The sequence below is a fragment of the Lepisma saccharinum genome, chromosome 16 (genome assembly GCF_977018435.1).
Source record: "Lepisma saccharinum chromosome 16, izLepSacc3.1, whole genome shotgun sequence".
Lineage (NCBI taxonomy): Eukaryota > Metazoa > Arthropoda > Insecta > Zygentoma > Lepismatidae > Lepisma > Lepisma saccharinum.
The window spans coordinates 17,175,957-17,190,053 of record NC_139244.1 but is presented as its reverse complement, the minus strand read 5'-3'; the positions used below and the strand labels follow the sequence as shown (position 1 = coordinate 17,190,053).

At 40.7% G+C, this 14,097-nt stretch overlaps 1 protein-coding gene across 1 annotated transcript in view; it reads right to left on the bottom strand.

Annotated features, from left to right (window-relative positions):
* Positions 1 to 14,097, bottom strand: part of LOC146000169 (uncharacterized) — a 37,883-nt gene that overhangs the window by 13,463 nt on the left and 10,323 nt on the right. Inside the window, exons 3-5 of the mRNA XM_083137510.1 lie at positions 12,887 to 13,109; positions 10,911 to 11,130; positions 7,778 to 8,051 (exon numbers count right to left, since the gene is read on the bottom strand). Of these exons, the coding sequence (XP_082993636.1) occupies positions 7,778 to 8,051; positions 10,911 to 11,130; positions 12,887 to 13,109 (717 nt within the window). The remainder of the gene's footprint in view (positions 1 to 7,777; positions 8,052 to 10,910; positions 11,131 to 12,886; positions 13,110 to 14,097) is intronic.

Here is a 14,097-nt window from a genome sequence, read left to right as displayed (position 1 = left end):
GTTCTAGTTGCTTAGTAGTGGCAAAATCACAGCAATAGTTAGCAATGCTACTTATAAAGCCAAGGAGTGCACGTTTTTGTCTAACTACGGAAGTGTTGGGAGTGGGTCTTGTGAAGAGGGAAAGGTGTGAAAAAAGGTGTGAATGAAAATTTTGGAGTTGGACCGCAAGTTTACATTGGTTGGAATCTTCGTCGCCTTTGTTGCACATGGCATTATGTAGTGTTGATGGGAAGTGCTGGGGTTTAGGCATTTCTAATTTCACATTATAGTAGATGGGGATGGTATAATGATAAGGGATGGTTCCTGGTAGTTCTTTCAGATAAATTCCCGAGATGATTTTCACATGTTCAGTCGCCGTGGTGACCGAAAAAATTAGGGGAAAAAGGGAGAGTAGTAACATTACTGCCATTGTCGGTAGTGAACCCTGAAAGGGACAAAGATACAAATTTAAAACTGAGTTTGCATAAAAAAAAATATCATGTATTAAGCATGAGATTTGTGATGAAAAAAATGTTTTCCGAGTTAGCTACTCAAATAAAAAGGTAAAAGAGCACTAATGATAAATTTGAAAAGAGAAGGAATAACAAGCTGTAATGCAAGAGATTCTCGAGACTGAATAGTTTATAATATAAACTTCTGCATTTTTATTTGTTTGTATTTTATTACCATTTGTTTACGTTTTGCGCTCCGCGATGTATTTGCTCGAGCCGAGGCGATTGCTACATCGTCAGCTGTGCGAGATTCGTCTACGGGTAGGTCGCGCATGCGCAGATACTTGTGCGAGGTTTTTTTTTTTACCATCTGCTTGCTGCAGACAGAAAAAAAAATCGCGTTGTCTCAAGCGAGTGGAAAATTCACGTGCTCAACCAGTAGTCAGTTGAGAGACTACGTTCCTGATTGGCCGTTTTTACTTTCTACTTCTTTATTATTATTTTGTGGAATATTAAAAGTTTATTTTAGTCTTCGAACTTGCTTTTAAAGTTAATTCCCGACTCTTTTATATGTACAGTATTGAGGAGGAGGGAACAGGAAGAAGAGGGTACTATGTGAATCAAAATGGCGGAACTTCCGTTTTTACATGTGCTCGTTCTTGTGTGCGGCTGAGTGAAAAATGTCCGTTGTGAAAAAATCGCGTTGCGAAAAAAATTGCGAAAATACAAGTATTATATTGACATGTGGGTGCGAAAAGAATATTTATAAAGTGTGAATGGGCTGTGCAACGGTGAAAAATGGAAAAATTGAATATTTAAGTGACAGACTCGTCCGAGTCAAGGTGCCTTGGTTTCAAACGGTGAATCGTGATAGCATCGGTTTTCAGTTTGCCACGACCATCGGTGTATTCCACAAAATAGGAATTGGCGTCGTTTTGTGAAATTATTTTCCCTTGAAATTTGTAGGAGGAGGAAAATGCCTTGGGTACGTGGGGATGAGGGGTAGTGTCCAAAATATACACTAATTGTCCAGGGGAGTAGGTTGTTTGTTGTGTCTTTTTGTCGGCACATTGTTTTTGCTGCTCAAATCGCTTTGCTAAATGTTTGTGTGCTAGTTCTCAAGCGGCTTGGAGTTGTTCTATTCTCTGTTCATTAGAGTGGATAGTGGTGTTGGGATTAGTAGGGAGAACAGCATCTGCAATTAACCTAGGGTGTTGTCCAAATAGCAAAAAATAGGGGGAGTTGTTCATGCCAAGATGTGTACTTACATTGTGGGCATGGGTCGCGCTAGCCAAAAGTTCATGCCATTTACCTTGTTTTTGTACCACATAAGTTTTCATGATGGATTTCAAGTAGTGAAAAGATGATTCGACGACACCATTTCTGAAGTGGGCAGCAGTATCAACAAATTTTAATGTGACACCAGTAATTTTGGATAATTCCTGTATTAATTTGCTACAGTTCGGGGAGCTCCTGTCAAGCATAATCGTCTCTGGAAGACCAAAAATGAGAAAAACATGCGAGACAAGGGCGTTAGCTATTGAGTTGGCATCATGGTTGGGGAGGGTTGTAGTTATGGCAAATCTGGTACAATTGTCAACAACGGATAGAAAATATTTGTGTCCTGTGTCAGAGGTTGAAGTCAGTGGTCCACACACGTCAATATGTATTTGGCTAAAGGGATGACTAGCGGGTGGGCTCGTTTGCAGTGTATGTTGTATGGCTCCGTGAGCTCTTTTTGCTACTTGACATTCAGTGCATTTGCGTACTGCAGCGTACACATATTTCTTTAGATTAGGCCAATAGTAGCGTAACGAGAGATGGGAGTATGTTTTAGCAGCACCTTGATGTGCGGCCATCATTTTGTTACAGTGAATTAATTGAAACACTTCTTTTCTTAGTTTTTGGGGAATACATAACTGTCTTCTATAGCCTGGTGAAAATTTAGTGTTCCTATAAAGGATTCCATTGTCAAGAACAAATGAGTAGGCTGTTTTCTCTAATTTGTGATCAGCATCTGGGTGGTTTTCATGAATTTTGATTAATGCTTGTAAGTATGGGTCCTCTCTTTGTGCCGTACCTATGTCAAAGTCATCAGATTGTAACATGAAGACTTGATTTAGTATCTCCTCCTCGTCTGTGTCAAGGGAAGTGTCTTGTGCTGTGTCGTTGGGCAAGGAAGGGGCTGGGTCTACAGGATTCCTCGATAATGCATCAGCAATACCATTCTGTGATGATGGGATATGGTGGATTTGGAAGTCGAACTCTTGGAAGAAGAGTGATCTTCGAGCAAGGACCCCGGACAACTGTTTTGTTGTTCTAAGGTAAGACAATGCATGGTTATCTGTGAAAACTATAAAGGGTGTGTTGATTAAGAAGAATTTGAATGATTTTAGGACATAAAAGGCAGCTGCAATTTCAAGAGAAAAGACATCTGCTTTTTTCTCAGTGTCTGTAAGGTGTCTGCTGCAGAAGGCTATCGGATGTAGTACTCCATCATCATCCTTCTGCATAAGACAACCGCCCATACCCTGGTAGGACGCGTCGATGTATACGCATGAAGTTTGCTTTGGGTCATAAGGTCTAAGAATGGGTGCGGAAATAATTTTGTCTTTTAATGCCTCAAAGCTTTTCTGATGCTCTTCATGCCAATGAAAGTTTACTTTCTTTTTGAGTAATTTGAACAAACATTCTGCGGGTTCCGCAAACCCTTGTACATAGCGTCTGATGAAATTGCATATGCCTAGGAAAGATTTCAAATTCTTCTTAGATTTAGGTGGAGGGAATTCTTTGATTGCACGCAGGATGTGATCAGAAATTTGGAATCCCTTTTGCGACACAAGATGGCCTAAGACTGGAATTTCTTCAAAGCAAAATTTACATTTATTTGGCCCTAGTTTCAAATTGGCTGCACATAATTTAGCAAAGACTTTATGTAAAACTTGTAGCATTGCGTCAACTGAGTTTGTGTAGCAAATTATGTCATCCGTATATGCAGATATCTCGGAACTATCTATGCCAGATAGAGCCATAGACATTACATTGTTCATGACCTGACTACTTGTCTTCAATCCCATTGGCAGTACTTCATACTCGTAATTTCCACAGTTACTAATTGCAAATGAGGTCATCTTCTTTGACCTTTCTGTTAATTTTACCTGAAAAAATGCCGATTTAAGGTCAAGGGTTGTGTATTATTTCTTGCCTGCCATGTCTGCTAAAATGTTATCAATGTTAGGTGTTGGGAGAGAAGAGGGCTGAATAATTTTATTCAGCGCCCGAAGGTCAGACACCACGCGGAACGAATTGTCTCGCTTGCGCACTAAGAGAACTGGGTGTCGGAATGGACTACCTTCTGACCTGCGAATGATTCCATCTTGTAAGAGCTTGTTAAGCTCAATTTTCATTTGCTCTCTAAGATTCAAAGGAATGGGGTATTGTCTCATATAGGGAGGTTGATTGTCGCCAATGTCAATGTCGTACTCATAAATTGGGGTTGTGGTGAGTTTATCGCCTTTCCAAGCTAAAACATCAGCATAATCAAATACTAACTTTATGATTTTTTGTTTGTCTGCCTCTGATAAGTCAGGGTTAATACTAATGCAAGATGGGTCAAATTTTTTCTGACTTTCCTTCAGTCTTGTGTTTTCTGTATTGTCTTCTGTGCATGCGTATGTAGTGGTAGTCGTATCAGTGTTGGATGCGTCTGTCATGTCTACTAGAATGTCACATGGGGTTGCTTGGCCAAGTGGGGTGTTGGATTTGAGTGTGACTGCTTTCTCTGAGGGGTTATGAATTAGTAACAGAGGGGAAGAAGTGTTAAGGAGAGCATGGGGTATGAGGATATTGTATGTAAGGAGTGTTTCCTGAGAGGGTGTGAGTAGGATATTGTGGGGGAGGGGGGGAGTGATGGAAACTGAAACATATGTTCGGGTTCTAGGTTGTAGGGTTACATTTTCTGGGATTGTTACTAAACTGTGTTGGTTGCTAGTAGGGTGTAGTTTAGAAAAAATTACATCAGGGATGGTGTAGGTGTGTGATTTTGTGGGAAGGTTATAGTTTGGAATATGGCCTAAGCGTCTAAGAGTTAACAGGTTAGTACTAAGTGAAATGTCACAATTTTGTGTCTTCAAGAAGTCATTGCCAAGGAGAGGAGGTAATTCTTTGGATTGCACAACTCTAAAAGGGTGGGAGTACCTATATCTTCCTATGTGAAGGGGGAGTATTACAATTTCAGAGATAGGAAGTCTGTTACCAGTGACGCCTTTAATAATGCTGTGCATTTGAATTTTCTTTGCATTGGGTGGAATTAAATGCTGAGGACAAATACTAATCTGGCTTGCGTTGTCAATCATAATTTCTAGTGGGTTATTATTTACATGAGCTTGAATGAAGAATAGGTTGTTTTTTTCAAGGATAGGAACTGTGTCAAATTTTGTCTTGCGTGTGGATCCGTCCCATCGATTCACACGGTTTTTCAGTTTAAATCGTCCTTGTTTTCATTGTTTGGGTTATAAAAACAGTCCCTGGTAGAGTGATTTGAACGGAAACAGATCTGGCATTGCGAAAACTGTGAATTTTGTCGCCCCCCGGCTGAATTATTATTTCCACCTCGAGATCTGAAATTACGTCGCATGCCGCGAGTAGAACCTCTGCGATTACCATTCCCCTGGCCGTAAAAAGTAGGCCGGGTCTGAAATTGATTACTGTTATTTGATTGTATTTGATCTGCCAGGTTCTGGACAGTGTGACACAACGCTTCAACTTTATTTTCTAATGTTAAGGTTTGCAATTGGTTCGTGACTGAATCTAGTTGGTTCGCTGTTGAACCGCCAGATGGCAAAATTGCGTTGCAAGACTGGGAAACGGCCGCGCTGGTAGAACTAGCGGACTGCGTGTGTGGAGCTTGACTGGAGGGGAGGGAAGGAGGGGCTGTGGGTGTGGTTTGGACTTGCCATGAGTTGGACGGGAGAGCTGGTGTAGCTTGATAAGATTGCTGCGGAAGAAAGTTGTATGGAGCTTGAGAGATCTGCGGGAGGGGGGTAGGGGGGGAATACGTCACAAATGACGAAGCAGGCTGAGGTGTGGGGAAAGGATGCGTGTTGCTGACCTGTGGTTGCGTACAGCTGGGAAACTGAGGGGAGGCTGTTGCGTAAATGGAGTGCATGTACTTAGCGGCATCTATCAGTTTCATCGCTTCACTTTGTTCCTCATTGCGTCTAGCTTGAATCAGCATGTCTTGCCTTTCTTGATTCTGCAGATGTGCAATAAGAGAACTTGTGTCAGTGAACTCTTTGTCTCCTATCGCAGCGATGTGTTTAGATCGAAGTCCCGACACAACATAGGAAAGGATTTGAGGGTTCGTCGCTTGCGGGAAGAATTGAAGGACGAGATTTTTCTTACGAATAACATAATCATGAATGGGCTGGTTAATTTCCTGCTTTGTCTCTAATAAAATTTGGATGGGCATGCTGACTAAGTGACTGCCTTTAAATAATGAAATTAATTCTTTTTTGATTTGCGGAAAGGTGAGGGTGTTGAAGTTTGGCTGCTTCTTGAGATCGTTCAAAAATGTGAGCGCTATGTCTGCGAGGAACAATGGCAACATTTTGCGTTTTTTATTTTCCTCCCACGCCAAAGCGCCCGCAATGCTATCGAACTTTTCAAAAAACTGCTCAACTTCTTGAGGGTTTTTTCCTGTGAAGGGGGCGGGGTATAAGCCATGGGGTATATTTACGGACATTATTGACGGGGATGGATTGATGGTGGTAGGGGTGTTAGTTTTAGGTGTACTGGTTTGGGGTTCTGGGTGTTTCTTTTTTCGTTTGGGTGTTTCTAGACCACCTAAAAACTGGGGATAATCGGGATGTTGAGCCTTGGATCTGGTTATTCTGGGGGAAGGAGCGGGGGAATTAATAGCGGAGGCTAAGGAGAGAATCTGGTCAAGAGAACGGTCTAGCTCTTCGTGAAGAATAATTTGGGATTCGTTCATGCGAATTTAGGGAGGGGGAATTTTTATGCACTTATTCACAAGAAATGAAGGATAGTGAGCGGAAGAGAAATTTTACGAGTGGGGAGTTTATAATACGAAGTGTATTATCGAAAAAGAAGAATTTCTAGGGTTGCTGCTGTGTGCGGCGGGGATTTTAAATTATGGGGTTTTGAGTGACGTAAAAAAAAATTAAAATTTTCTGCAATTCCACGGAGTGGAGCCGGCTATCTCCACCATGTAGCGTGACGTCGGGTAAGGTACGGGATCGAGTCACGCCGGGACGTAGCTCAGATAAATACAATAGGTCTTAAGTTTGACTTGGCTAACCACCTCTACCCTTAAGGAGGCTGATGAAGGATTGTTGGGAGCCTGTGTTGTTGAACGCTACTCACCCCTTGCTGTTGGTCTGGCCCTCCGCTTCTGGCGTCGGCGACGGTGACAGGTGTCCGCTGGAGAGATCGAAGATGACGATAAGAGACGGCAGGCAATTCGGCGACTTGTTTTATTCTTGCAGATTCTTCGGTTGGCTTAATCCGGACTGCTTGTGGACTTCTCGCTTGTTGCCGCCTCGTAGTGTCGCGATCTCTCAGCAGGCCGTCGTCCTCTTCTCGTCGATCAGTTTGGTGGTGATAATGGAGCGAAGTGAGAGATCGATTTACTGTCTCCAGCAGTTTTATACATTGGATTTGAGTCATAGGTTGGTGGACTTTGCACCTCCACTGTGCACCTGGGGTATCCCTGGATGCAGATGGAAATTTACAGTGGAGGTGCACTCACCGCTGGCGAGGGCCGTTGCCTTGCTGACTGTGCAGAGCCGAGTGGAAAATTCTTGTTGCTCGGCTCTGCATCCGGTGGAATGTGGGGTGAATGAGCGTTCAACTTGCGAGCTTCTGAGCGATGTTTGAGGCAAATTAATGTTTCGACTTTTATGCTCCCAATTCCTTCATCACTATATTATTTTACTATCTTTTACCTATTCATGTAATAACAATACAATAGTAATTAATTTACATATTTAATTATTATTTTAATTTAATTATATATTATTATTATTGCAACACTTGGTTTGACCCGGCCCCCCGAAATGTATTTCTAGGAGCAGTAATATGTGTGTTTGTATATGGGAAACTGAATTTTGTACCCCCCAAATGAAAAACGTTCCTGCGCCACTGACTCAAACTAAGCAGGTTCAGTACCTCTGAACTGCTAGGGACTGATGAAGTTATGAGGCACCATTAACATTATAGAAATCACCCCACATTCTCCCCTTTCGTATTCTCATTCCACTCCCAGATGATGGGTATTCGAAATCAAACACACAATTACTGAAACAATAAACAAAACCCTTTATTCACTCTCTTTTCGACTTCTTCTTTGGCACTAGAAGTCCGTAGACCGCTTTGAGCACAGCGTACAACGTCCCTAGGAGGAGAACCAACAAGCAAAGTATAAAGAGAATGGCGTCCATCATGAAGTACTGGTACCAAGTAAGCTCCATAGCTGCAGACCTTAAGTGTGGAGCTCCTTTGTGCCTGATGACGTATTCGGTCCAGAAGACCGCTCGTTGGAGAGGAGTCTGCGGTTGGTCCTTCAGCAGAATTGACATCCTTTTTGCGTTCTCCTTGTATCTGAAATGGAATTAGAATGATACCGTGTACTTGAAGAATCTACTCTATTTTGGTGAGAGGGAAAGTCCAATGAATTTATACCTGAGGAACTTTCAATAAAATCTAGAATATCGTAAATACCATCATGTAATGATATATTCTAATTTCTTGTAAGGTTGGTGGAAACAATATCAGCCTTCTGATCTCAGGAACACTTAGCCACATGTTCACTCTGTATGTAGTAAGCGTTATACAAATTGTTTGCCGCCTGGAAAACTGCATGTTAAGTATGCGAGGTTTAAGGTCTATATTGGTGAAATATATCATATTCAGCGAAAAACTTCCCCACAATTCATTGCGCGAAATCGCGTCCGCCACCATATTTCTGGCAAACAGATTAGATCCTGCGTTGAAAACATGCCGGGTAAGCTTTGAGCTTATGGTCTTTGCCGAAGTGATTCAAGTGATCAATGCAGAATCGAATGGCAAAGGTGATATTTAACCCTACAGGGTGAAACAAAACACCCCAGCCTTGCTGGCCCTAGTATTATAACCAGTGGCGGATTAAGCTTCCTCGCCGCCCCTAGGCACAAACTTAATGTGCGCCCTTTTCAAAAGAAAAGTAGTAACTTATTTGCAGTATTTTTACAGGCTAATATAAAAATTAGTGAACATACTGAAATAAGAAAACAAAGGATAAAAATCAATAACAAATATTCATTTTCTGTATGTGCTATACCTAAAATTATGTAATGTATTGAGAAATTAAGTTCACCAGTCATAAAAGCCTCTTCCGCCTCACTTTGGTTGCTGCAAACTCGTGCATAAGTTCTTCAAAGTTGGTGTGTCAATCAGTCAAGATGTCTGCTTCGATGTGGAGAATAGATAACTCGTTCAGTCTTTTATTACACATGGTTGAACGGAGATAAGTCTTCAGTCTTTTTAGGGCCGAAAACGAACGTTCAACTGAACAGTTTGTTACAGCAGTACACAAATATATTCTTAATGCAAAGTCCACATTTGGAAACGCAGACTGCAGCTTTTCTTTCCGTATCTTTATAACATTTCTGCTGGCGAGTCACAGATTCCTCTGGTCTTCAGAAGACCCGCAAAATGCACACATTCGTTTGGAAAGGTTGATTCCAGATCAGTTTCATATGCAGCCTGAAGGTTAGCTGCGCCTTCAGAAATGACAGAAGTTCTCCAAGGTTCCAAAAGATTTCTGCCTTGTTAAGAGTGCCATCTCGCAGTTTTTGTGTTCTTCAGAATTGTCGTGTGATGCTAGAATATTTGAAATGTTTTTCCAGTCTGAAATGCCGTGAGTTGCGATGTTTGTCTTGCCCTTGAACAACCTGCATGATGCACAATAAACGCCACCAGTGCTGCACGAATATACCAAATAATTCCGCAAAATTGATTCGACATTTACAAGTTTACAAAAAAATCACAATTATTTAAAAATCTTGTCTTACCTGCTATGAGTCTTTGCGATTTAGAAAAATCGTTTTCAGCATTCTGATTAATTCCACGTCTTAGAAGAATGTCAATTGTAGACTCATTCAGACACCACTCGGCAGGATCGTCACTAACGAAATTTGCACTCTCACTGTCACAATCAGGAACTCCTACGAACTGAGGGGACACTACCTCAGGTGCACTTTCTTCCTCCACTTAACCCACAATATTTTCGACATTTTGCGTTTCACAGAGTTCACTCGATGTAGCCGCTTCCACTTCAATTTTTGAACTGCTTTCGGAAATCACTTGTTCCTTTCGCCTAAAAAACGTGTCCACTGTACCAAGCTTTTTCTGTAAGGTTGCTTCTCTTTCACGCTTTTCGTTTGCAAGTTTACGATAAGCCGCCCCATTTAACTTTGTTCGCTTCATGCTGCCTGCTGCATAAAAAAAAACACCAAATCGCAAACGCACTAGCAACAAACTGAATGCACCCGCCAGAGAATACAGTAAGACAAAAACTTGCGGTCCACGCGAAAGCTGCACTCACTCACTCACTTATCAGCAGTGTTTATTATTTTTTTTAAAGACTGGCATTGTTACAGATGGGAGTTTGAAACAATAAGTCTTCTTTCCTGCCTGGACATTAACAAACTCTTAGTGGAATATCGAGGGGGTATGTATTTACAAAAACAAACCAACAAAGGTTGGGCAGCTTGCATTGTCATTGTAAGCGATAAAAGCCACAGCACGGGTTAAAACCAAATTGATTGGCGCCTGAAGGAGGCAGAGCAGACGAAACATTTCTTGATAACACATAAATCATAAATCAAGGTTTCTTTCGTATGAAGCGAAAGTGTTGCAAACCGTTGATTTGAAACATTGGTTTCATAGGTCTAAATTATCACTGTGTACGTAAGACACTTTTTTTATTATTTTTGATATTCTGGAAAAAAAGATTTGCCGCCCCCAAGAGTTACCGCCCCTAGGCACGTGCCTAGTGGGCCTATTTGGTAATCCGGCACTGATTAAAACTCTACATGTATGGTGACACTTTCAAACTACAGGATATCAGAATATGAAAGTTAAGTGAAGTTGTGTAACAATATTTACGAAAGTGATTGTTCTTCTAATTCAAACAACTAATGCGAGTGTTAGCCAACATGTCCGCCAGGTGAGAACTAACAAAAACAAGCACCTCGATATACTATTTGAACTGGTGCGTTCAACATGTGGTTAAACAACCAACATCACGAAGATTGCAGACCTTCTTAAAAGGGATTTTCGAACGCACCTGTAAATGTAACTGTATCCCATGGACAAAATTACAAATATAATTTAGGTTTATAGACAAGCGTACCTACGTGTACCCTTATCATTGCCTGATTTGAATATGGAACGAAAATGGGTATATTGTGACCCTACCTGTGATCATGGATGATTCTTCTCACAGCATCTAGAAGGTTGTCCTTGGTAACATTGTCGTACTCCAGCATAATTCCAGTGCCGGCCAATTCCGCTCGACGCATGTTCAAAGTCTGATCTCCATAATGTGGAATTCCTATCAAGGGGACGCCATTGTACGTCGCCTCTTGAAAACTCAGTAGTCCGCCGTGTGTGATGAACATCTTAACATTTGGATGACCTGAAAATATACAATACTAAACTTAGCATCTACAAATAAGGCGTACAACATAAAAACTATAAACCGACCATGAGTAGATTGGAAGTAATCTCTTGTTCGATGAGCTACAAAGGGATGTTTAATACACGTATAAAAATAAAAAGTTTCACCATTGAGTATCACTAAGATAAGAGGCTAATAGACACTCGGAATTCTGAACCTCTACCGGAAACTAAAGCCGAGAATATATTCAATGAGACGACGAAGCAATCTCAAACTATATGCAATTATGAATGAAGTGCGTTTCTCAATGTACCAGAAACATGGAAATTTATTGTTATGATTATGTTCAATTTAAATTATAACATGTTGTTGGCAGAATAGTTGGATTTTCATAAAGGCAATTGTAACACCATTAAGCCTTGTTTCCATGATATGAAAAACTCAATATGCTGACCAAGGGAGAAATTTATTTTATTATAAAAAATATAAACTAAACGTAACGTTTCAACCTTCTAGCAAGGTCTTCATCAGACTCTGCACCAAGTACAAATGTAACAAGGTACAAGACCAGGACCATACAAAAATACTCCCCTCCAGACTATTAGAAAGTTGTTCTGGAACATTCTAGCAGGTGGCTTTCCCTTGTCAACTTTACTTTCACCTGAAAGTGAATGTGGTTGGACTCTTTATCTCACGCTCTTTTTCCTTCATTCTTCTTCCTTCTTCTCACCTCTTTCTCTCTTGTCCTTCCCACTCTTTCTAACACCTTCTTCCATTCTTTGTTTATCATCAGTCCCCCATTCCAGTTCATTGTGTCTTCTTCACCTTTCTTCTCTATTTCCTTGGCCTCTTTCCACTTTCAGGTGAAAGTAAAGATGACAAGGGAAAGCCACCTGCTAGAATATTCCAGAACAACTTTCTAATAGTCTGGAGGGGAGTATTTTTGTGTACATATATGGTCCTGCTCTTGTACCTTGTTACATTTGTACTTGGTACATAGTCTGATGAAAACCTTGCTAGAAGGTTGAAACGTTACGTTTAGTTTATATTCTTTATCATAAAATAAATTTCTGTCTTGGTCAGCATATTGAGTTTTTCAAAGGCAATTGGTTAAAGAACGAACTTAGTACTGCTCCATTTTGTGCAATAGAGAAAATAATAACTGGATACTGAGTATTATGTGGAATATGGTCTAGAAAATCCCAACTCATACAGATTTCTTACACGAAACTTCAGAGATTTGAATGTACTAGCCCTATTACTGAACACAATCTGTAATAATTTTAGAATGTCGGTATCTACAAGAGAACATGGATCCTTGAATTGGGCTACAATAGCAGTTATAGTAGTGTTAGAAGATGACTGAGTGGAATGTGAGAGAAACTTCCCAATTTAGTTCATTAATAATGTTTTACCTTGTTTGAACAGTGATATCAAATACATCCCTTGTTGCAAAAAGCTATTCGACCATATCCTTTATGTTGGACAGTGCTGGAAGTGAAGGTGGGTGGTACACATCCAGCTAGGAAGACTTACTCAAACCATCCCACAACTGCCCCATTGTATCCATGTTAAAACATACGAGCGTCTCCTCAGGTAGCCCCGAGAATGAGGAAACATACCCACTCGAACTGATGTTGAGTTTTTTTAAGTAATAACTTAGGATGATAGATGAAAATGGGAAGACGTGGTACTGAACTGTAAGCTGTAGACACACCACGGATGTGAAGAGAAAAATGAATGCGTCTACAGTCTTCATCAGGCAGTAAGTTACCTAGAATGTCTCTTTGAGGAAGCCACTTGCTGATCTTCACGTTCTTCGGTTGATCTGGGAGATTCTCGGACTCAAATTTCCAGAGGACCTTCTGCGGAATTTCTCCAAAGGCTTCCAGGAACGCTCGACGTTTATCTTCTGGAAGTTTGTCGCTTCTGAGATTGGAGCCAAGGCTAAAGTATATGACGCCATCTTTGGCTTCGTCCAGGAACTTTTGGAGATCCTGAAAGGAACATTTGAATTTGCAACATCAATGATTTACTATTTTCTTCCGTGCTGAGTTACTGCTTCAAGCTGAAGGCCATTACGTTGTATGTTCATCGTAGAGAAACGTATAATGAAAAGATTGTAAAAAAAGACGATAAAATTGCAAATTGCACTGCAAAAAATGTTGGTGTAAAACCGGTGTTGATTGCAACCATTTGTCTGTGTTATTTCAACACCACTGAGATTAAACGTTGACCAAAATGTAGTGTAGACCTCCAGGGACCACACTCTGTGTCGTTTTAAAACCAACATTTTTTACAGTGTGGTTCTAGTGAGAGGCCGAAGAGGGCTACAGGGAAATAGTGTTTACGACTGTCAAAATTCTTGTTAAGAACATTGCAGTTTCCGCTACGTTTAATAATTACTAAAAATTCTTATCACTTTTACATATAAGCTGGTTTTCTAAACATGCTCAGTCCTTATTAAAAAAGGTACAACTCTACAGATTCGTTATTCTTGTATATATTTCTTCTAAGGCAACTGGAGGCCAAATAAGAAATACACGTAACAAATATTTAAAGTTGGTAAAAATGTACTATTCTACTTGACGGTACCCTATAAAACGTACGGTGGCGTATTCAATAGGTTGCTGCACAAATGGAAGATGCATAATTATAATAAGTACGCCTGAATATTTTGTCGGTACATAATATTTACATGTACAGAGTATATTATCAAATATGTTCTGGGGAGACCAATACAGGCCAATTAGCTATATTTCTAATCAATGTGACGAAGTTCGAATGAATAAAATGCCATATTGCGTACTCAGTGACAGCGATTAGGGGGAGATGGGGCAGCGCCCGGCTCCAACTTTTTGCTTTCGCGCTGTGGGTTCTTGATGCTAACCTCGTCTACCAAGAGCAAGTAAACTGTCCTTGTACCATCCCTTCAATTTTGATACCCAATCGGCGCTACTGTGCGTAACTTTAAACTCAAGTAAG